Source organism: Manis pentadactyla, chromosome 11 (assembly GCF_030020395.1).
Source record: "Manis pentadactyla isolate mManPen7 chromosome 11, mManPen7.hap1, whole genome shotgun sequence".
Taxonomy (NCBI): domain Eukaryota; kingdom Metazoa; phylum Chordata; class Mammalia; order Pholidota; family Manidae; genus Manis; species Manis pentadactyla.
In genome coordinates this window covers 75,645,666-75,669,327 of record NC_080029.1, presented here as the reverse complement: position 1 = coordinate 75,669,327, position 23,662 = coordinate 75,645,666, and the positions used below count along the sequence as shown (strand labels likewise).

The window sequence follows — 23,662 nt, the reverse complement described above, 5'->3', positions numbered from 1 at the left end:
CGGGGCGAAGGGCTAGCGCGTGGTGAGACTGGGATTTAGGAGTCTGCTGCAGAGGCCCCGTTCCTCCCTCCCTGGACCTGCCTTTGGGCGGCTGTGGACCCCGACCCAAGGCGGCGGCATTTCAAGAGCCCGTGCAGGGCACGATAGCTGGCGGGCGGGGGTGAGCAACACGGCAGAAGGGTTCAGGGAGTCTGCGGGCTGGGCCCAGGGACAGGTCAGGGACCGAGGCATCAGAGGCGTGAGGACAGAGGTAGGGAGTCTACTGAGTGAACGGCTGCGCCCCCTGGTGGCAGCCGTGGGAGGCACGTTGAAGGTGGCGAGCAGGTGACCGAATACATTGAGCTCAGCACTGGGAACCTGGACTCTTTTTCCACCGTCTTCCCCTCATACTCCAGTGAAGAGCCATAGTAGTGGCGTGCTTAGAGCCAAGGTATAGAGGGTGGGCCTAGGAAGCGGCAGTCTGCCTGTGTGGAACGCAAGCAATGCTGGCTCCATGCTACAGCCATCCACTTCAATTTGGCTCTCACCCAGGCCCTGACCAAGGATAGCCACTCACACACTAGTTAAAACTAAGTCAGATTTTTATTATTTTCCATAGACCACATCATTTAATAATAAAAAAAAAATAAAAATAAAAATTGAACAGAAGGAAAAGGCAGATATAAAGTGGAACCGGTGGGCAGGAGGCAGGGCTGCAGGAAGAGACTGGGAACTGCAGGGGCCCTGGGACTCAGGAGGAGATGCTGATTCAGCTCATAGGTGACCCAGTCCTGGCCCCAGCTGTTCCCATTCGGGCATTTAGAGTACCCAAAGGAGGTGGTGAGCAGGATGGAGGAAAAATGAAAGCGGTTTGGGCTCCTTGCTGTTCCCCAGCTCTGGGCCAACCATCATCCTCACCTACCTCTTCCCTCTCACAGACTTAACAATGGGAAATGAGAGGGAGGAGAGGGTTAAGTCCCAAGAGATAGGCTACGGAGGGTGGGCAGGCAGGGGAAAGATGGCCACTGTTCCAATACAGGGACAGGTGGCAACCCTATTTCAGCACTGGGCAAATGGTGTGACACCCTGGTTTCAGGGTTGTGGAGATTGTATCTATCCCCTGTGGCCTTGAACCCCCTGGGAACAGGGTGGCTGATGCCTGCAGCTCTCCCTAGTGTTTTCCCAGCTAGCGGCGCCCACCCCGGTCCCTCACAGGTGTGCTCCGACTCCGGCTCCTGCTGTGGCGCTTGGTGTCTCTGCGGTCCCTCTCCCTGCCTCGTTCCCGGTCCCTTTCCCTATCTCTATCTCGATCCCCTCTGTCTCCTCTGTCTCGCTCCCTCTCCCTCTCCCTCTCCCTGTCCCGCTCCCGGCTATGCTCCCGACGTTTCTCCCGCTCTAGCTGGCGGTTGCGTTCACGCTCTGCTTCCTTCTCCCGTTCCTTCTGCTCTTCTTCTTCTTGCTCCTTTCGCCGCTTCTCCCGCTCCTTGGCCCGCTCAGCCCGCTCCGCCTCCTTCTGAACAATCTGTAGTAGGCAGGGAAGGTAGCAGACAGAGACCTCAGCCCTGCTCACATCAGTCCTGCACTGTCGATCTGCACCTGGACTCCACTCTCCTAACTCAGGATGTCAGCTTGCTGTTAAGGCAATCACATATGTCCTTGTCGCAAAGCCCCAGTCCCTCCAGGTTTTCACTGTTGAGACCTCCAACAGGTAGTGGCACCATCCAAGCCTGGCATCTATTTCCTGAGCTACCCAGATACGGACACATCTTTTCTCTTTAGTTGAGTAATCATAAGCCTAAACTTCCCAAAAGGCCCATTGCCAAGAACTTAAATTTCAAGTCAAAAACTCTCAAAATTAAAAAGCAGAGAAAGAGTTTATAAAACATGGATTTCTCAGCTAACTGAAATCGATCTCCATTATGTGTGGTTGACATAATCAGCTCCTAGGCTACACAAACAGCTCCTGTCTGTGCCTATCTTCACTGTCCTAGGTCTGGCTTCTCTACCATATGCTTGTCAACTGGTTCTTAACACTGCCTCCTGTGATGCTTAGTGTCTTCACTCACTGTCCTAAGTCAAAACGTGGGCCTACTCACTCTCCCCCTACAGCGCTCCAAGCCTGGACCCAGCTGAGCAGGGTGGGAACGCAAGAACTCACCTGGCTGTCAGTCAGTGGCAGCCAGTAGATGCAGGGAGCGGCCTTGGTCTTCCGGAAAAGGTCATCTAGCAGCTTGGCAGGTGGTTCCTCCTGAGCTTTCTCTGAGGTGAAGAAGTCAGTCAGGCTTGATGCATAAAAGACACTGTGTCCCTTTCCCCCTTACTAGTGGGTACGTGTGCCCCACAGCTAAGTACCTTTCTTCTCACTCTTCTTTTCTTTAGACTTCGCACGTTCCTTGCGGCGGCGGTCACGGGACCGTGATCGGGAACGGGGCCCTTCTCGAACTTTGTCCCGATCCCATTCACGCTCTGATCGAGTTCGCTCCCGCCGCTCCATTTCCCGTTCCCGCTCTGCCCACTGTTCCCGCACCGCCCGCTCCTGCTCCCGCTGCTCTGCCCTGGGGTGCTGTGGTGGCTGGGCTGGGGGTGGGGGTGGGGGGTGCAAGGGCCGTGGTACCCCCTGCTCCTCTGTCTTAGTTTCAGAGGGACGGTCCACCAAGAGGCCCCGGTGATAATCCAGCTGTGGGTAGAGGAGGGACAAGGACAGTCAGGATAGAGATGATATCACTCCCACTGAGGAGCCCAAGTACCAGGGCACAGAGACTTCAGAGCCCCATGGTCCAACTAAAGGAACCGAAGAGGAGGGAGGAGAGGGAGAAGGCATCTCAGTAACTGCAGGTTTGGCCAGGATCTCAGCTGGAATCTAGCAGATAGTGGCCTCCCCTGCCCCTACCCTCCTGTCTTTCCCTAGGTTTCTTACCTCCTCTTGCTCAGCATAATCAGCACAAAGGAATTTGGGATTGGACTGGGGCCATTTGACCCCATGCAGAGCTGTGCGGGTGGCGACTGCTTCCTCTACCGTCGAGTACTGGTGGAGGAAGGGAGAAGGCAGAGGGTCACAACAGGCCTTCAATCCCTCCCACTTGCCAATATGCCCTTAAACCTGCCCACATTGGTCACAAAAGGAAGTAAATGCCATAGCCTAGACAATCAGCTTCTTCCCCTCACCGTTACAAAGCAGTGAGATTTGATCTTGTCGATCCAGAAGGCTTCTTCCACCAGAGTTCCTGTACGACCCAACAACTCCTTCAGCTGGCCTAAAGTGAAGGGACGAACCTGCCAATGAAAATGGAGTTTTAGGGTCTTGAGGAAGGCAAGAATGCTGCTCACATAACAAGTCTTAAGATTTCCCAAGCTGCTGGCATAGGAGTATGGCTTCCAAGTTTGAGTGAGAGGTTATAGGGCAGAGGTTAGGAACCCTCTTGTAGGAATGTGAGAAAAGCAGCAACACTGAGACATCCTGTCCCAGGCTCTCTGCAAATCCTCAAGATGGCAGTGCAGGGTGATGCTTTTTTCTCCAACTTTTCAGATGAGACAGGTTGTGAGGTAACATGACTCACTCAGAGTCAATAAGTAAGTGCGTGGCAGGTCTAGGAGTTAAACCTAAGCAGCATGAGTCCAAAGCTCAGACTCCTAATCAACTGAACAAAGCTGCACTGTGGAGTAGTGACTTACCAAGTTGGAGATGTGGACGATGTTACTGATCTTGCCCCGGGGTGGGGAGGGCACCTGAGCAGTTCGGACTGGGTCATCAATTGTAATGGAAACTCCAGACTTCTGCTGGCTAATGGAACGTCGAGTTAAGGTATCTCCTAAAGTCACTATCAATGAGAGCACACAAATGGTTTTCAGTAGGAAGCAATGCTGGCTCTTTCGCCTCTCATGTCCAACTCTTCTTATTTCCTATCAAGCATGACCCCTCCATCTAATTATGCTGAGCATGTAGAATGTGACAGCACTGTCTAGGCCAGTCTCCTCACTGTGGAGCGTCAAGGTTGAACAGATTTGGATCTAGCCCTCAAACAGCTTAGTAACTAGGAGAGGGGATGTAAGACAGACATGTAAAATACTGTAATACAAGACAGAAAACATTAAATGCTCTAGAAGAGGTCCAAAAAAAGGCCCTGGGAAATCAGGGAGCTGCATTATGCTTCACTCCTAACACTTCACCCACCTTTCTTTACTTCATGCTCCACAGGTGGGGGCAAGGCCACCTCTACTGAAACCTGGGAAGGCCTAGGGGCTTCTGCTTCAGGTTCCTTCTCTTCTTCCTCTTCTTCCCTCTGCCCATTCTCCTGTCCCTCTGCAGGGACTACCTGTAAGGTATCAGATAACAGAGGGCTTCTTAAACACCAAACTGACAACATTCTTTTCAGCTTCTGCTTTCCTGAAAGAGAGTGGTATAGTCAACCTACTATGTTCCTTCTACTGGAAGGGGATTTCACTATTAAGGTCACCTCTACCAGACCCTGGGACTGATAATGCCTTAACTCCACCATGAGGAAAACTATGGCAGGAGTCAGCTAATGTTTTCTGCAGAGAGAAAGAAAATAAGTATTTTAGGCTTTGTGAGCCATACTGTTTGCTTCACTATTCAGTTCTGACATTAAAGCACTTAAACAGCCCGACCGCAGTGAAGGGACTGGTGTGGCTGTGCTCTAATACACTATTTACTCCAGGCAAAGCTTGGATGTGGTCATCTGCTGATGCCCTAGAGGGCCATTCAACCCAACCCTCTGCACAGATGGGAGATTTCCCTTCTACAAGGCCACCACAGTTCCTCCCTCAGTTGCCTGCTGTGTGCCCACTGCTCCCTTCCCTGACACTGGGGTGCAGAAGCCTCACCTGAGTGACAGTCCGGCATATTTTCAGTCCCTTGTCATGGGTCCCATCATCACCATTACGCTCTGTCTCATCCTCAGAGATGCGGGAGTCATCAGCATGAAGATCCACAACCGCCTCCTGCCCCGCCAGGGGTTTGATGTCGGGGATGAGGCTCTGGGACACAGATACCCCCCACCCCGTTACACTGGGCCCGTGTCTATTCCCACCTCAGCATGTCTCATCCTCCCTTCCCCAGCATCTCCATCTCACCTTGAGTGACTCAGTGGTGATACTGATGGAGGGTTTCTTCTGTGTGGTGGCTGTGCTGGCTCCCCAACGCCGCTTCCGACCAGGCTGGCCCCCCTCTGTGTCACTGTTTCCAGCTGGCACCCCCTTGGTTGCTGCTGTCCCCAAGAAATACAACCCAATGGTTAGATAGTCTCAGGCCCTCTGCTGGGTCACAAAACACTCACAGATGGACATGGACTATAATTTTAATAAAAGATTAACCTAAGAAAACTACCTGGGGAAACCATGCCTCTGAGTGAGCAAGAAAAGAACTGGAATCATTTCCTGACAGAAGAAAACTACTGATCTCTGGAGCAACAAGGGAGGGGCAACTAGGTTGGTGAGCAGTTCAGACTCTTAGTGGTAGAAGTATCTCAAGTATTGGGGAAGACACACTGAGAAGTACATGGAGATACAGAAAAAACAAGGCTGTGTGATATCTGCAGTAAAGCTAATATAAGATCCTGATGCGATCTGGTTATGCTTTAGGTTAATTTTCACAGTAACAGACTGGCATTTAAGTTATGAACATCTATCACACTTCCGTTAATTAGAATTGTGAAAATGTTAAAAATGTTACTGTTTGAGGTGTGGGGCACTCTCATTTCCTCAGATGCTCTCTTAGAATAAAGCACAAACTGGTAAGCATTATACAGCAGTCCCTCATACCCACTCCTGGTTCTGAGGGTTCAGATATCTGAAAGAATAAACACATGTAGGACTAGATAGGAAATGATAAGACATCTCAGTGTATCTCATTAGAGTTAAGAAAGAAATGTGACTGGGGAAAAATGGCAGGGATTGTCAAAAGTTTTACATTTCAAAATGGAACCTTATGTACACCAAGATGTAGATTTGCTGGGTGGAGGTGGTGGGGTGGGGATGGAGGTGATCCAAGAATGCCACCAAGAGAGAATGGGAGACTATTTCTCAGTGAACTCTGATTTTTAGGTATTCCCCTTTTTTATCAAGGATTTGGGGCTAGACTTACAGACAACGGAGATCTTCCTCTTGAATGATTTGGGCAGCGAACTCTGTATAGAGAAGAAAAGGGGAAAAAAAAAGAGAAAGAGACACACCCCACAGAGAGGGGGGAAGGAGGTTAGATGGGATAGTCTTAGCATAGCTTCCAAAGACACAGAGAAGAGAGACACAGAGACAGACAGAGACCAAAACAGAAGCGGCAAACGGCAAAAACGAAGCAGAATCAATGCAAGTTAGAGAAAAAAATAAAACCAAACATCACAGCAGGGAAAAGTCATCTAGGCCAAACCACACCTGTGTATTAGCTTAACCAGAAATAAGCCAGCAAAGAAAACTCAGCAGCCTCGCAGCCTCCCAGCCTCTGAAAGGCATCAGTCATGTGCTCTCTCTCCCACTGTCTCTACAGGTTGAGGACACAAGGTCCAACAAGCTGTGTCCAGAACCAGACTATCTAGTCTTCCTGCATCTTCCTCTTTAACTCAAGGAAGACACGAGGAAACAAGGAAAACCAATTCTGGGATTGCAACTGCAATGAGGTAACCCTCCTCCATTTCTCAATGTCCAGCCCTACATCCATGGACAGTGGCTTTGAGTCACTAGGGCAGTAGACTGTCCAGACTGCCTAGACCCCCCACCACAACATGAAGGGCAGCACCAGACCCACTGGAGATGAGGCTACTGAGCCAAGTGCCAGCAGAAAGACTTTAAAGGTGCTTTCGGTTAAAAAAAAAGTTTTTCTTTAGAGCAGACTATTCTTAGGGAGTCTCCGACCTTCCAAGCACTGTTTGGAGCTCTAGCAGAGCCTTACTGTTTCCTCTCCAACCAAGGCTTAAGCCTTAGGGGCTCTGCCAAGGACCAGAAACTTACGAACTTGCTTTCAAGCAAGTTTCTACCCCAAATACTCAGTGGGAGAAAGACTATAAACAAAGCAAAAAAAGAGAAAGAAAAGGGAAATAGAATATTTTTAGATTCAGGTGCTTATTTCTGGGAAAACTAAGACCTACCACCCTTCTAAAGGGTAGGACAGAACCCTCTTCATGAAATCCCTCTCCCCCATCCACTCCCCAACCCCGCCCCGATTGTATCATCTAACCAAGTCTCCTTGGTCTCTGTTAAGGGCTAGCCTGACCCCTAGCCAGGCTGCTCTTGATGGGTAAGTTAGTGAGGAAAAAAAAAGGTCTTAATTAAAACAATAAAAACATGAACCAAACAAATAAATCCAATAAAGAAATCAGAAATATAAAGATAAGGAAAAAAATTAAAAGATTTAAAAAAAAGGAAAAGAAGAAGAAAATAAAGAAATAAACTAGGAATATGACAAATGTTCCAGGTACCATCTCACACCTGGGATCTTCAGTTCAGCCAATCGCACCTCACTGTGTACTGTATCTAGTCAACCGCCGGTCCAATCAGAATGAGCCCTCCCTGCTAGGCGCTGTGCAATTGGTGGGGGGTTGGGTTGGCAAAAAAGGTGGGCGCACGGCGTGGTGGTCAGCACGGCACTGCTAGAGTCCTCCCAGGGGCGCAGGGGGGGCGGGAGGGAAACGTGTGAGGGGACGCTGCCCAGTTTCCATGATGTCAAGACAGTTCACTGGCGGTGGCCAGGCTCAGCGAGGGGTACAGGGGAAAACGGGCAGAGACATCAGTCCCAGCCTTGTAGGGGCATCATCTTGCAGTCCCTGATGAGACGGCCTGTGAGTAGCAGGAATGGTCCTGGCCTTTCATCGTGAGAGGCAGGCAGGACCCTATGTCCACTGGCAAGCTGCAGCAATACCAACACCCAATACTTGGAATCCAGATGACGACTCCAGAGCCCCTTTCTCCTCTGCCTGTAACTGGGAAGGGGGTCCTCTCACCGAGTGGGATCATGGAGCCTCTGATGAAGGCGGCCTGGGGGTAGGTGGAGAGCCCCAGGACCTGGCACGCATTCAGCAGTAAGGTCAGAACACTTTTCTTCTGAAAGTTGTGTGGCATCTCCTCAGGGACTCCAGCTGAGACAGTGTTCCAGGCAGGTGGATGGATGAGTCCCTGCCTCCAGGGATGGAGGAGAAGTTGGAGCAACCAACATGCTGTCCTTTACCATGGACAACAGGGACCAAAGGAAAGTCCATCTGATGAGCAAGTGGTGATACATGGTCTGGCCTGTCATCAGCATTAAATCCCTGGGCTCAGACCCTAGACTTCTCTGTAGGGTTCCTAGTCGTCACAGCTTAAGCAGACAGCCCCACTCGGTACTTCACAGCATGGCACTGTGATCACAAACATTGACTCTTTAGGAGATCTTGGTGCCCTAGACAGGGATCCCAACAGTCTGCAGCAAACAAGGCGACCCACAGTCCTCAAAAGGGTAAGGGCATGTGGGCAGGCGCCCCAGCACTGACACAAGCTCTTCTTGGGGTGTCCCAAATAGGGAGGTGATGCAAGTCCACCCCTTTCCAAATGCTTTTTGCTTTCTCAATACAAGTCTCTCCAGAACAGTGCTCTTCTTAGCCCCCTGATGTAAGCAAGGCAGGGAGGCAAAAGAGGGCCCATCACAGGATCCCATATACATGCCCCCCTCTGGCCAAGACACCTGGATAGCAGACTCGGCTCTGATTGGGCAGCTCAGTAGCAGCGGGTGGGTCCAGAGGAAGAGGCGGCATCAGCGATTGGCCAGTTGGGCAGGGTTATATTTTACGGGCGGATTACCGTACATGAGGTACTTGGACAAAGTTTTACGGGGAAGAAGGACCTTGTAATAAATAATATTCTGCACATCAAATCACTTTCACCGGCCCCCACCCCCGCAACACACACCAAAGAAAGGCTACACACACAACAGTCCCTCCCACCCTGTTACCCTACTCTCAAACCCAGCTAAATTCTTCCTCTTCCCTTAGGAGCCAAGAAGACTTCGCTGGCTCTGATGGGAGGAGCCCCCTGAATTGGGCACAGGACACAAGATCACATATATGCCAAAAAAGGAGGTAGAGGGGTCACAGAAATGGAGAAGGGGACTTCACAATAACCCCCTCAGATGCTGGCTTCTAAGTAGCTACATCTCTGCAATGAGACCACTGGGGGGCAGATGAGGAGCAAAAATTCCTCAGCATGGCTGGTAGCTGAGAACCACGAAAGCCCACTAGATGGCGTTGAGCTCCAACAGGTTTTTAAAAAGGAGGGAAAGCTTAAAGAGTTACCAACAGGAAGAAGCTCCAGAAGGTGGCAGGGAAAGCTGAACCTGGGTTTTAAGATAAAGGTACATTAACTGACTTTCCTGCTAGTAAAACTTCAGAGAAATTCTGACTGCACTACTTCCCCAAAAAGGAAAGAGAAATGAAAAGAGCCCTGTCTCCATCACAAGGGGTCTCCCTTGCTAAACCAGCGAATTCTCTCATGGCCTTATCCTGATCCTAGTCTCTGCCTAATCCCTTCCTTAAGCTATCCCACTGCTTTAAGAGGGATCACCAGAGTGATCAACTCTTTCCCCTAGGTTCACTCCTGCCCACCCACCCCAACTGGTGGCTTGCATATTTACCTCTTTTTTCTCCTCGTCCTCAGCATTGCCCTCTGGGCGGTCATCATTGCTGACTTGGTCTGCAATAGGCACGGGGAGCTCTGGAACCTCATTTTCAGGTCTGTGTTCACTTGTGTCCATGGTCACTTCCTCCTTCTTCTCACTGACAGTATGGGGAGAGGTTAGGGGGGAAGGGAAGAACCAAGGGGAAGAAAGAGCAAGACGTTAGATTTGGGGTTAGGAAACCCCCATGCCTCATCACTTGGGTGGGATTGGGATGGGTGCTTTGCGTATCAGACCCTACAGGAATGGTGAGAAACTGTTTTCCCTGGGGAAAGAGCAGAGATTACAGCAGCCACATTCACCCACTGCCCAGATGGGATAAAGCTGTGATGGGTGGGGTCAGGACTCCAAGTTTTCTTAGGTAATTCATCTTATATGAACAGGAGAAACATGGCCCTCTGAAAACAGTATCTTGAAAGAGGCTGGGATTTGTCCATAATCCTGTGGCTTTCCTACCCTTGGCCACAGGCACCTTTATTTAACAAAATTGCATGACTAACTATGGGAAGCCTGGTTCTTTAAAGACCCTGGATGTGGCAAATGATCCTAACCTTGTGTTTAATCAACTGCTTGGTAAGTAAAAGCCTACTGACCCACAGGGTCTGAAAACACCAGGAACAGAGAAACAGTGGGGCCTTGGGAGCTGCAGGGAAAGTAGGGCTGGTGAGAGTTCAAGCTTCAACAAGGACCCTCTCTCATACAAAAGGAAAAACTAAAACTGCCAGTGAGAGTTTGAAAGCTCAAGAGAAGAATCCAGCCACTTTTACCTGCTCAGAGGTGTAGGACTTGTTCTTACATTCGGCTTTCACCCAGTTTCTCCCTCTCCCTTATTCCAACTTCCAAGAGATAAAGAGAGCAGGTCTCCCAGTCAGGACACACCCTCCCCCACACAATCCCTAAACCCACTCCCCCACCTCTGAATCACACAAGTTTAGCTCCCATTTCAGGCAATGAATCTCAGAGATTCACTTTAGATATACTATCATCTTTTTTCTGTCTTCATCATTAATTTCTACCTCTCACCTCACCCCCACTACCACCCAAACATGGGGAAAAAACTCACAATCAGGATAATCAGGGGCCTATGTCTGAGAAGGGAAACCAGGCCTCCCCAGGCTGATCACCACCAGTAGAAAACTCAGCATTCCCGACAGGCTGACACTCAGAGGTCAGGACAGCCGATCCAGGGCGGGCAGGGAGAGATGTACGGGAAAGGGGGAGGGGAAAATTGGAACTGTGCCCCCAGCTAACAGGCCCCCACAGGAACACGAGACTCAACTGCCTAAATCTAAAGAAAAGACTTATTCAAAAACTACCTATTTCCCATACGAAGAGGGCAAGTAAGGCCAACTGGTAATCGGACAGGAAGGACAAAGGGGGAAAGCAGAATGACTGAAAACAAACCAAAACGAAGGCAGAATGAAAGCCTTGGGAAGAGAAGGAAGACGAGGCGAGCCGGAGCAGTGGGGAAAAGGGATACATGGGAACGTGAAGCTCTCACCCTTCTTTGCTTTCTGATAACATGATTTTTTTTTCTCCCCCTGGAAGTGCTGTTTATCCCTTTCTGGAATGGAAGAAATAACAAAAACCAAACAAAAAAATCCTAAAAAAAAAGAAAAGAAAAAAAAAACCAAAAAACCTTCCTTGTCCCCAGATCCCACCACCTCCTCCCCAGCCACCCAATCCTGAGGAGAAAACCAAGATGCAGCAACTGGGGATCCAAAAAATGGTAAATGGAAGGGGAGGTGGTGGTGGTGAGGGGAGGCTAAAACAGATCTGGCTTTTTTAAGAGATAAGCGTTAGGTCCTCACGGCAAACCCCGAGTTCGGCTGGATTGGTCTCTCTGGAGGAGGAGGAGGAAGAGGGCCAGGCTGCTGGTAGTGGCTGGCTCTATTGTATTGGCGGAGCGGCGGCGATCAGCCGGAGACATGCAGGGGAGCCATCTTGCCACTTACCCAGCAGCCCGTGTGCGCGGATGAGGGAGGGCCCTGCTGCAGAAAGGGAGGGGAAATAAGAGGGAGGGCGCGGAGCGAGCAAGGTTCTTATCCCTTGGCAGACCGCAGGGAGCACATTGCTGGCTCAATAAGCCTGGCCCTTTTCCTTCTTAGATTACAATAGCTACTGAGGCCCAACGCCACAGAGAGAGGGTGCTCTCTCCGTGTCTTCCCAGGGGGCGGCGGAGGGGGCTCAGTAGAGAGGACAAAGTTACAGCTTACAGCTGCTTGCTTGGAAGATTCCAGAGAATAGAAGTAAGAGGAACAGCAGAGCTGGGAGAGAAAAATGATTAGAGGACAATAACAAAGCCAAAAATGAAAGAGACACAGAATGAAAGAGCATGAGCAGTCTTCAGTGTCCACCTCTCTCTATCCAAGAAGCCAGGCATGGAACACTGAAACCAACCAGTTCAGCCAGACAGCTGTACAAAGAGGGGAGGTGGGATGAGAACTGGCACTATCCAACCACTATAGTTAACTGGCTGCTCACCTGGACCAATGACCACGTGTTACTACTCCAACCTGTCCTTTCTCCAGGGATGGTGGAAGGAGTGGCTAAGGAGAATTCCTTTTTGAATTACCAGGAGTAGGGGATAGGTGTCCTGAAGAGACTGACAGACAACTTTGTTTCACAGTCTTTAATTAAGGTAACCCTGCCCCAGGGGCCATGGGAGCCAGAAAGGAAAAGGTAAACTGGGCAAGAGGACCTTGAGGGGAGAAGCTTGAAGGCCACTTCTTGGAGCAAGGGCTCCAATTGAGGGCTCTGAAGCAGATAAGAAACTGAAGTAATTGAGCAGTTATGTGGGGTGGTGGTAATCTGGGCACAAAGTGTGTGGGACTGAATGGAAAATATTAACCATGGGCATCTTCACCAGACTAAATGTGAAATGGAAAGCTGATTCTAGCCATCCAAAAATGCTCATTTGTTAACTACAGAAGGTGCTCCTTTTGTATCCAAATGGCAGTAGGGATTTTAACACTAGACAAGCTTTTGGGTACTTAACCAAATCCTTAGCATTATCTCATTTGAAATACCATAACTTTTAGCCAGGGATAAAATTTCCTCCTTGCTGCTTACCAACTGCATGCTAAAGTGGTCACATGTATACATCACTCTCAAAGAGTTCCCCTTCATTTAGTTGTCTCTGTCTGCTCAGTAAGATTGAGAGCTCTGGAGTCAAAGTGGCTAGGGGCCAATCCTATACAAGTTGTGTGATACTAGGCAAGTTCCTGATTCTCTGTTTTTCTGAATCTTAATCTGTGAAGTGGGGAGAATAATAATACCTATTTCATGGAACAGTGGGATAAAGGTTTGCTCTCAAAGAGTCTTGCTTGGAGGACACCCCAAGTCAAGGTAACTGAACAAACACACACATTTTAATAGGCCATTATCTCATTTGATGCCACCTGTGGAACTTTCTTTGAATTTCCTCAGGGTAGACTACTCTTTCTGTGATGCAAAGGCATTCAGCTTGAGGTTCTCAAGCAATGCCCTCATTACTCTATATAAACCATGGGTTTACTTGCCCCTTAACTCCACCGTGCAGAGTTCCTCAAGGTCAGGGACTTCAGCCCTTGGCCCCTAACCCAGGTCCTAACACAGAGAAATGCTCCAGAAATATCTCTGAATTAGGTTGCCCCGGTGGGTACCAAGTAGACGCTTTAATAAAAGCTTTGCTGAACTAAAAGTTTTCTTAAAAATTTTTTTGGATAAAATTCCCAATGTTGCTCCACAACGACTGTTACTTCAAACATCCTCAAATAAACTTTTCCTGTCCATCAATTGTTCTAAACCCCTTCAGCTGCCAATATGCCCCACTAGAAGTAGCTTCCTTGGAGGAAGAATTTTCTTTTATTGGAAATTCTCTCATTTTTTTTAAGAGTAAGAATTTTACCATGTTACGCTTGGCCTTCCTCAGACTCAGTGAGTTTGTGCTATCTATTCCACATAATCAATTTTGTGGTCTCTAAGAAGTTTATTTTCTTAAGAAAAAGAGGAATCTTTGAAGTTGCCCCTAAGGGGGACTTGATCTACATGCTGGAACACTCCTAAAGCCTTGTTAGCTATGTGTCACAGTTTTTCTTTGTAGTCTCTTTTAGACAAAAGGGCATCTCCCTTTCCATTATTTACATTCTTGCACAAATGTTTGGTATCTTTGAAAAATATGTGAAACTGCATGGGAATTGGGAGTGGGGGTTACCCATCCAAAATTAAACAGCACATAAAACATTTGCAGCCCAGAAGAAAAGGACAGAACTACTTGGAGGCTAATTATAGTTCATATCTGAATATGAATGAGATTCAGAAAAACTAATGGAAAAGGAGACTTCTTTAGGCATCTATGCTTGAATTTTAGTTACTGTAGAAAATTATGAGGAGCAGAAGACCTGATGTGAAATTTAACAAGCAATAGTGGGACAAGACTACCCTTTGGCAGAAGAGATTTAAATACAGAATACCCTCAGCAGCACACTAGTTCCAGGATAAGCAAGGACAGTATGATTTTGGGGTGGGGTGGATTGGGTTATGTCCTTAGACTTAGATACCAATTTCTCAGTGAGCAAACTATTGATGACAATAAATTCTACTTTTTTTTATTATGCATCACTTGGTATATTGGCACTGTAGGTCCCCGGGGGAGTAGTAATTACACTGTTGACTTAAAGGACCCATTCCTTCCTCCTCATCAGGGAAAGGGACAAATAAGTAGAGTGCTAAGAGCCCAAAGGTGCTATTGTCTGTACTCAGGAAGGTTGTATTTGGAAGAATTCAGGTTTGAATTAACTATTGCTGGATAATACAGTTACCACCACAAAGTTCTCCCCACCCCGCTACCCCAGCCTTTTTAATGTAAAAACAGAGTACCATTATTTTCTACTATATGAGGACGTTTTTGCTATATCCACATCAGGCAGATCTGACAGGGCTCAACTGAAATACATCTGAGGGGTCACAATCCCTCCTCCAAGCAATGAAAAAGATACCTTACCTCATAAATCTAGAATTCCTCAGGGCATAATGAGAATCAGAATGGATTTAACAAGCACAGCAAAAAAGTTAGGCAATCTCTTCCAAGTGGTGAGAGGTCCTTGAAGTAAAGTCTAATTTTTAATGAACACTTCACTGAATCAGTAAGCCCTAGCTCTGTTCCTTTAAACTCATGTGACTTCTTGTTGAGACAGGCAGGAAAACCAAGGTTAAGTCATAAATTGTCTTTTCCATTTAGCACTGTTGATCCCACTCTTGATACTGGCCAAGGGCGCCAGAGGTCACCAGGCTGAAAACTAGGACTTTAGAGGGGTTAAGACTATGAGGAGGGTTGTGAATCAGTGTAGCTGGAACTCTAGATATGTAGGTAAAGTTCTCAAAGATTCCTTTACCAAATCCAATGCCAGAATAGCCTATGGGTTTAGGCCTTTAGACATGTCTTTTTATTAGGCTGCTGAATAGACCATCTGGAAGGCAGGCAGGCAGAAGGAAAGTAGATTAAGAGGGATTTGTGCGAGCTACTCCTGAGCTGAAGACTGCATTTCTAATCTACAGGCTGCTCCAAGGAAGCTTTCATAGGCAACAGGGAACAATCTTGGTATTTGCCCAACATGCCATTTGCCTATCATCTTGCCAGAATCAATGTGAAGAGATTACCTCAGTCATAAAATGAAGATCAAAGTCACCTTTACCTGAGGAGAAAAATTCTGTATGACTCCAAGCTTCAAGTGCCCTGGACTTGCATATGAAAGTCCAAAAATAAAGGTGCTTTAAAACAGCACTAAGTGCTGTTCTATTGCCAGGATCTCACAGACCCACACAGTTTTAGAGCAAGTAAGGAGCTTTTCAGAAAATTACTTGCTTCTCAAGGTGCACAGGAGGCAGTTCCTCAGGCCCAATTAGCAGCAGGTTGTCAACACCTACTTTGAAACTGCCTATTATACAAAGGACATGCTGTACTCCCATGGGATGGGGTTGGGGAGGGCATGTATTATCTCTGGTTGATGAATATGGAAGGGAAGGTGTCACCCCATTTCCTCATCGATGGTGTAGCTGAGGAATCCTGGACACCTTCCAGAATCCGCTGGTTTTCACTTTATGGTCCTAGAAGAAAAACCCTTTTCCAAAGGATCATGTACTCAAAAGGGGAAAACAGAAACTTTAAAAGAAATAGTGAACTTTTGACTTTCAAACCAAAAATATAATGGACACAAGATGGCAGCAGAGGCAAGAATTTTAGATGGACAGTAGCAAGGGTAAAACCTAAAGCGTAAGTTACGTAGTGATTATAAAACTATGATATCAAAGTCTTAAGGAAATGAGATAACACGTATCACCTGCCCACCACCCTCCAATATCAGGGGCAAAAGATAGTCTGAAGCTCTCGAGAGTGTAAATTATTAGATTTTACAGAAAGAGAAAAATCATACTTATAGTATTAGTGTTCCTTTTGTATCCAAATGGCAGTAGAGATTTTAACACTAAGACAAGCTTTTGGGTACTTAACCAAAAGCTTAGTATTATCTCATTTGAAATACCAGAGCTTTTAGCCAGGGATAAAATTTCCTCCTTGCTGCTTAAAATCTTTAACTTACATGCCAATTGCATGTTAAAGTGGTCACATTTATACATCACTCTCAAAGAGTTCCCTTTCATTTAGTTGTCCCTGTCTGCTCAGTGAGATTGAGAGCTCTGGAGTCAAAGTGGCTAGGGCCCAATGTAAAATGTAAAATGACATTTACAACGTATCACAGAACAACTTTAGGCCTACTATCCACACAGGATATTCACCAGAACAGTACAGGATTCCTGATGTCTAAAAACTAAGCAGTCGTATTTCCATAATGCTTTTCCTTTTCTCTTCCCATGAGACTTTGAAGCCAGGAATTTTGGTTCAGTGACTTCTTAATTTATAATAGCTCAGAATAATGAATGACATACCTGTTTGATTACAAATTTAATTTGATATAAAAGTATTTTTCTAGGACTAAATATAAATAAGGGGAAAGAAAAACTCACACTAACTGTATAAATGGTAAAATCAATCCAAGCAAGGATCTTAGGGGTCCAAGAATAAACTTCTGACTTAATATGGACCTCATATTTCGCCATATCGCATGCTTGAAGAGCCAACTATAGGCTGTGCTTAATAAAATGATAGCAAGTAATAATGGAAAACACAGAAACTAAAAAACTGGCACCTTTCTGTGCCCTTCTTTATACATCCTCAATATTCCTTATGATTTGCTTCCAGGCTCAGATATAGCTGGTATATTTAAGTTAAAGACTGAGTTAAGATGACTTGAATCAATTCCCTTACACTATCTTGAGTTTGGAAACAGAAGCCTCTGCTGCCTGCTCCTTAAAGGAATTGACCATTTTGGTCAGATGATCCCAGTATGGGTTTCCTTATGCTCTTACCACTTTTCAGATTACCTTAAAAGTTCTGGAGGCAGTGCCCAACAAGGTAACTAAGTCTAGCCTTTGTCCACATAAAGCTCTGCCTTCAGGTTTTAAAAGCAGGGCTGCTTAGTAAAGAACCCCTAGGGAGTAAAAAGCTACCCCACACTTCTAGTTCCTTGTTATACCCCAGCTGAGATGTGTCACTTACACAATGTGATGAATCCTTTCTGATTCTGGTAGGTGAGAAGTCTGAGTCTCTGCGGTTTGGGGCTGTGTGGCAGCTGGTGGCTCTGCCTCCTCAGCTTCACACTTCTTTGGGCTCCCCTGTCAGGGCAAACATAGCAAAACAAACATAGCAACATACTTATATCTGCTTGGTTCCTTTTCTTTAATCTGGAGCTGGTCAAAGGCAGAGCAGAACATACACAGTACGAGCTCCACACACAGCCCTGTGTATCTTCATTTCATTTCACAAAGGGGAGTAGGATACTGCTTAAGAAATTTCTATGCCAGCAATCATTTTATTAGAATTCTTTTTGGAGAGAACTGAGAAAAGGTGTCCTTTGGGGCAGAGAAAAGATGTTCTGAGAAGAACTGACTCTGAGTACCCTGGAGATGAGAATTCTACTGCTCAGTCTCATGTAGACCTTTCATGACAAGGGAGTTGAAATCAAGTTGAGTGCAATCTAACAGGTATCCCCAACTTTTTACATTTCTACTGAACAGATTGCCCTTTCAATTTTATAGCTAAGACAAAAGAGAAAACCATGCCTAGTTCTCCGTCTCCCTCTGGGGAAGGGGTGTAACAGCTTACCCGCTCAGGCTGAAACCTCTGGGTCACATGCTTTTCGGCTGGCTCAGGTTGGCTCATACACCTCACTTGGACAGAGGATGAAGCGGAAGTCCTCTCCTTTGGCTCGAGGACCTGCACTTGTGGCACTGGTGGAGTTGCAACTTCCTGACCAGAAGAGGGATCTTTGGTTTCAGTGTAGCTGGTGCTGCTGTCCCTGGAGACTCTGGGGCTCAGAGACTGAAGAAACAAAACACAAGGCAAGTCATTTTATTTGCTACATATTTAGTAAATCACTAAGCTGTTCAATTTCTGCTGACCCAATTTAACACTCTGGATCTTTTTGTCCCTCCATTTATTCCTTTTTGAGTTAACTCCCTGACTTCCTACATTACTCAACAGATTATTTATTAAGTCCCAACTAGGTGCTGGGTCCTGGGATACACACATAAAAAGTCATGTGCATATACTCAAGAAGTTTACAGTTTAGTGAAGGAGATGGATAAATGAATTCAATGTTCCCTTGAATCAAAGGGTCGCAAAATGACAAAAAAGGACCCTTACTTAGGAAATCAATGAATTGAAAATGACTGAAATGAGGGAAGAGTAATCATCAAAATGGGGACTGAAAGAACCTTCTATTCTCACCAGATCACGGTATGTCCTCCTGGGGTTGAAAAATACTGTAGTACAGACAGAATATCAATGCCTCCAGGATTCTTCCACTTACTTTTCTGCTGTTGCTGGATGCTGAACGGGAACGAGAACGGGAACGTGACCTGGACTCTGATGGTGACCTGGAGCCCATCTTGGGTTTACTACGAGGGTTGGCATGAGTATGTGCCCGAGATACACCTGTCTGCTTAGATCTTGGAGGTGAGTGAGACTGAGAGCCTGAGCTGTCAGGAGAGTGAGATCTTGATCTAGAACTAGAGGATGAAGATGAGGAGGACTGGCTAGAGGATGAGTCAGATGACTGTTTCAATCTGTGGCTTGGGAGAAGGGTGTGAGAAGCCCTTATGCCTTCCTTCTGTTCCAAAGATAGCTGTTTCAGAGATTCCTCAGTGATCCCTTTGGCCGGTCCTAATTCCTCAATTTTTAGAGGGAGTGGTTGAGCATATTTTTCTAACTCAGTTTCAAGACCCTTCTGGGTTGAGGAGTCACCTAGTGTGCTTTTCTGAACTAGAGGCAGGACATTTTCCTCTGGTACCTTCTCTGCTGGAGGTTCTACTTTGGTGTCTGCAGGACTTGACAAAGGAGAGAGGCCTCCCACCAACTGGACAGTATGCTGAGGTATTAATAGCTCCCTGGCCTCAGCATCTGCATTAGGAGGAGATAACTGAATGAGGACAGGGGGCGCTGGGCCTTCCATGGGCTCTATTTCTTCTTCACTCTGGAGCTGTGCATTCAGTGGTGGAGAAGATGCTTCCTTGGTAAGTAAAGGTGGTGGAGTCTCCTCCTCAGTGGCAGTTTGCTCTGGCTGTAGCACAGGAGGGGCCTTCTCCAGATCTTCAATCAGTTGAGGAGGGGAAGGGGACTTTGATTTTTCCTCTAAACCTTTTGAAGATTTTATTTCTCTTTCTTCATCCTCAAGAGGAAAAGCTGTTTTAATCTCTTTCTCCTGCTGATGTCTGGCCAGATGAATTCTTCTGGCCTCTTCCTGGGACCTTGTAACTCTTCCTCCTCTCTCTAACCCCTCCTGTTCCTGGGGTCTTACGGTTTGAGGTCTCTCATCCATCACTTCCTCTGGTTTTGCCCTGGGCATCTCTTCCCTCTCTTCTTCCTCAAACTGTTTCAAGACTGGTGCATCCCTAGATTTTTGTCCCTCATCATCATCTTCCTCCTCCTCTTCTTCCTCTTCTTCTTCTTCTTCCTCCTCATCTGTTTTCAAATTTCGATCTGCTCTAACCCTCAGATTTCTGGAAGGTGTTTCTTGATCCTCTTCCTCCTCAGCTGCCTGGCTGCCCTCAGAGAGTTTAGCTGCTTTTGCCTGAAAGAAAAGATACACAATGGTTCCAAGAATATTTGCTCACTATCAACACAGGAGAAAAAGCATCTCACAAGACACATAAAGGAAGGAGAAACTCAATACATGCTTTCAGCAACATAGAAGTGTGACATTAGACAAGCATGACTAATATGGGCTCTTACAGGAATCAAAATGCAGTGACTAAAGGGAATATAATAAACTGCCACAAGTTCATTTTTAGTTTCAAGCTTTAAAAATAAATAAATTGAACATCAAGACAGTAGTGGGCAATGGAGGGCTGACCTATTATTATTTAATGTGATTATTTTGATCATATTGCCATAGTTAACTTTTTTCCCATTTCTTTCCCACAATCTTTTGGATTTTGCTCACTACATATCATATCATGTTTTAAATTTTAATTGAATAATTAATTATATCTTTTTAACGATGTGCTTTAGGAATAGACCAGCCTGCCAACTTTGGCAATTATGTTTTTAAAAAATATATTCCCTTAGAAGTCTGAAGGCCAGAGCAGATCTAATTCAAAAAACAAAAAATAAGAACAAGATGGTAAAAAGCAGAAAGAAGATGACTATATATAGAAATCTAGAGACACCAATTCTGAAATAATTTGAGAAGGCAAAAGAGGAAGAGATATCGACAGCATTAGCCAAAGAGGTGATGGAAGTTTTAGGAGGTACATGAGTTACCTGTCTGACCCTGGATGATCGTCTTTCTCCTTTCCTTGGTTTTTCATCATCAGATTCACCTTTCTCTTCAGAAATACAGGAGCTTTTTCCTACCAAATGATAGAAAATCAAATCAGAACACTGATTCAAGGCTGTTTTCTAAAATTTAATCATAGCATATAAACTGGTCAATACATATCTGTATCAATTTCTTTGATTTCTATGTGGAAAAAAAGATTATATAAAACCCTATGGGTCTTTTTGCTAATTGCTGCTCCACATGTCTGGAATATTTTTAATATCCCCAAACCAGTTCATGTATTACAAATACTCAAATAAATGTAAAGTAACCACCAGGGGCTTCAAACTGATTATCAGGGATGTATAAAGAGTACTTATTTCTATAATAGTCTGTTACTCTGAATCAAAGCTCAAGACTTCACTATGTTCAGTGCTCATTTTTCTGAATTGCTTATGGCTACCACAGTTTTGACCAAAACATTATTATTATTATACCAGTTTGTAAAACAACCATCTCATGAAGTTAAGTACTTAGATGAATGGTTTTCAGGGCTGAAAAGTTCCTGGAAATTACTTCAAGTCAACTGTACAGGGCCTCAGAAATAGGCCCTCTCAATTACATTTTATATATGGAGCACAAGGTGAGTCTTTTTTTCTTTACAGGGAAAATAAATTCTACTATTAAAGAAAGCTTGAAAACCACCAATCTAGTTCATTCGAAATAATAAGTCGATGTACAACTTGAAAAAAATTTCATTACATGAAGGAAAGTAACTATGGGTAGATCACTTAGTAATTTGGATCTCCAGAAGTCTTAATTTAGAAAAAGGGGATGGGCCAGAAGATTTCTAAGTTTCCTATCAATGTTGAAATATTACATAGAATAGCAGTATAAATATTGATGAAAACCAGTTTAGGACAATCAGGTAATTACAGATTACAGCTAAACTAGGCTCAATTTTAATATAGTACAAAAATGAGCCACACTGGTGGTGTGAGTGTTAACCCAAGGTTTTCTCTCATTTCTATATCCAAACAATGTAAAATGAACTAGTCTTTGCTTCTGTCATTAAAAGGAGAAACTTATAAAATGAACTAGAAGATTGCACATATTTTTTAAAGCTTAACTCCATGATAGTGTGATTAACAGAATCTCTGAATATATACCACTTCATTTCTGGATTAGTGAATAAAGACTTGCATTATGGATATACATATATAGGATCTATGATTAGGATATATATAGTGACAGACCAGATTCCTTAGTAAACATCTGAAGAATAATCGGTAAGAGATTTATAAATAATGTGGTGGCTATAGCAATCAATAATAATTTCATACAAAGAGTAAAACCTAAAGAAAATACTTTCAACACATTTTTGGCAAAGCTCTCCTTTGCAAGTATAAATGAAAGAAGCTATTTTTGTCATTTAACAACAAAAAAAGGCAGAGGAATAGGGGAGGAATGAACAGGCAGAGCATAGAGGATTTTTAGGATAGTGAAAATACTCTGTATGATACTATAAGGATGGACATATGTCATTATATGCTTGTCTGAACCCAGAAATGTACACCAAGAGTGAACCCTAAGCTAAATTGGAGACTCTGGGCAATTATGATGTGTCAGTGTAGGTTCAGCAATTTTAAGAAGTTTACCACTCTGGGTGGGAGTGTTGATAATGGGAGAAGCTATACATATATAGGGGCAGAAGGCATTTGGGATATCTCTGTATCTTCCTCTCAATTTTTCTATGAACCTAAAACTGCTCTAAAAAAATAGTGTCGTAAAATCATTATCCAGATTCTCAAGGAGAGAAAAAGAAAGTTACAGGTTGGAGGGAAGGTAAAGATTTGAATAGTGCAGATATTTTAGCTTATATGCAGACACAGACAAGATTGAAAAAATTATACAGTGAAAACCAATTTTGTTATTTTAGTTTGTCAGAGTACTATGATTTTAAAACTTGTTTTTCCTAGTTTTTCCAAATTAAAAAAATATGAACAAATGCTTTTGTAATTAGAAAATAAACAAACAAAATCCCATACTCTGGAGAAAAAAACCTACAGAAGAGATTCTCAGATACTCCTTAAATACTATATAACACCTAAACTCCTAGGCCTTGTCATCCCAAGTACTTTTATCACTGAAGTTCTATATAAGAAACATTCTGAAAAAAAAAAATTAAAAGCACATATTTAAAGTTAAACAAAAGATGCCTTGTGTTGAGTAACAGGCTTTCACTAAGTACATATATGCTCTGAATAAATGCGATTTTAAGGGGAATAAAAAAAAAGGCAGGTACAAAGGTGACCAGAGATACATGCATTAAGCAGGTCAAACAGTTTTAGAGTCGTGATTTTAAAATTAGGTATGTATAAGCAAATAGCTTCTTTCGCCACCTATTGTAAGCTTTATGCTATCCTATTGGATCGTAATGTTACTTTGATTTTGTAAAGCTGAAGTGATTGAATTCCAGACGATTACTCCTCTGGAAGCACTTAAGTAGTAAGTCAGCAGAGATGTGGGAAAATTGGGCAGGGCTGCTCACAAACTTTTGGTCATCATTGTTTTGCCAAAAAAGTGAAAATTGGAAGGGATGCCCAGACATGAAACAAGAATTTAGTCAGCAATACAAAATATAAGGAAGAGATGATGAATCTCTTTCTAGTTCCTTGTGAGAAGCTGATGTGATACAGGCAAGCTTCTGGGAAAGGTGACTTCTATTATGAGCACATGGCCACATGAGTGTCTTAAGCCAGACGTTAACATGTGTAGAAACTGAGCAGTTTTAGCAAAGGGTGGAGCCAATATTGTAATTAAGTTAATAAATGTATTTCAGGAGTTGAAAAGCAAGCCAGGGTAAATATAAGATTTCCAAGATTTCAATGCCAGAAGCTTTCAGGATAAAGGAAAAGGTGGCTGTTAGACACTGTAGAATGTATTAAAGTAAAAAAGGTTTAAGGACCATATAGGAAAGTAGATTCTTCATTCTAGGAAACAAATTTGTGAGCAGAATTTGCAGGACCCAAGTAAGGTAGTTAAAGATCACAGCAAAGCCTTTGACCAAAGGGTATCCTTAGGTATGAATAGGCAGCAAGAATTAAGAGGATGGAGACCTGGCAATGATGCCAAACCTACATCTAACTCCTGTTAGCTGTACAAGTGACTTACC

The 23,662-nt window shown here is 44.9% G+C and overlaps 1 protein-coding gene across 6 annotated transcripts in view; it reads right to left on the bottom strand.

Annotated features, from left to right (window-relative positions):
* Positions 1–563: 563 nt before the first annotated feature.
* The window catches only part of ACIN1 (apoptotic chromatin condensation inducer 1), a 31,188-nt gene continuing 8,089 nt past the window's right edge, over positions 564–23,662 (bottom strand). For 2 of the 6 annotated variants that reach the window (XM_036884558.2, XM_036884562.2), the window contains 15 exons: positions 20,490–20,578; positions 18,538–19,797; positions 17,832–18,047; positions 17,226–17,341; positions 9,590–9,731; positions 6,080–6,122; positions 5,071–5,204; positions 4,822–4,974; positions 4,151–4,292; positions 3,652–3,797; positions 3,145–3,252; positions 2,897–3,004; positions 2,332–2,656; positions 2,138–2,238; positions 564–1,501 (listed from right to left, as the gene is read on the bottom strand). In XM_036884558.2, the coding sequence (XP_036740453.2) occupies positions 1,166–1,501; positions 2,138–2,238; positions 2,332–2,656; positions 2,897–3,004; positions 3,145–3,252; positions 3,652–3,797; positions 4,151–4,292; positions 4,822–4,974; positions 5,071–5,204; positions 6,080–6,122; positions 9,590–9,731; positions 17,226–17,341; positions 17,832–18,047; positions 18,538–19,797; positions 20,490–20,578 (3,419 nt within the window). In that variant the 3' untranslated portion in view covers positions 564–1,165. Of the gene's footprint in view, positions 1,502–2,137; positions 2,239–2,331; positions 2,657–2,896; positions 3,005–3,144; positions 3,253–3,651; positions 3,798–4,150; positions 4,293–4,821; positions 4,975–5,070; positions 5,205–6,079; positions 6,123–9,589; positions 9,732–11,442; positions 11,706–17,225; positions 17,342–17,831; positions 18,048–18,537; positions 19,798–20,489; positions 20,579–23,662 lie in introns of those variants that run through there. The other 4 variants (XM_036884560.2, XM_036884559.2, XM_036884561.2 and 1 more) reach the window with 4 other exon arrangements.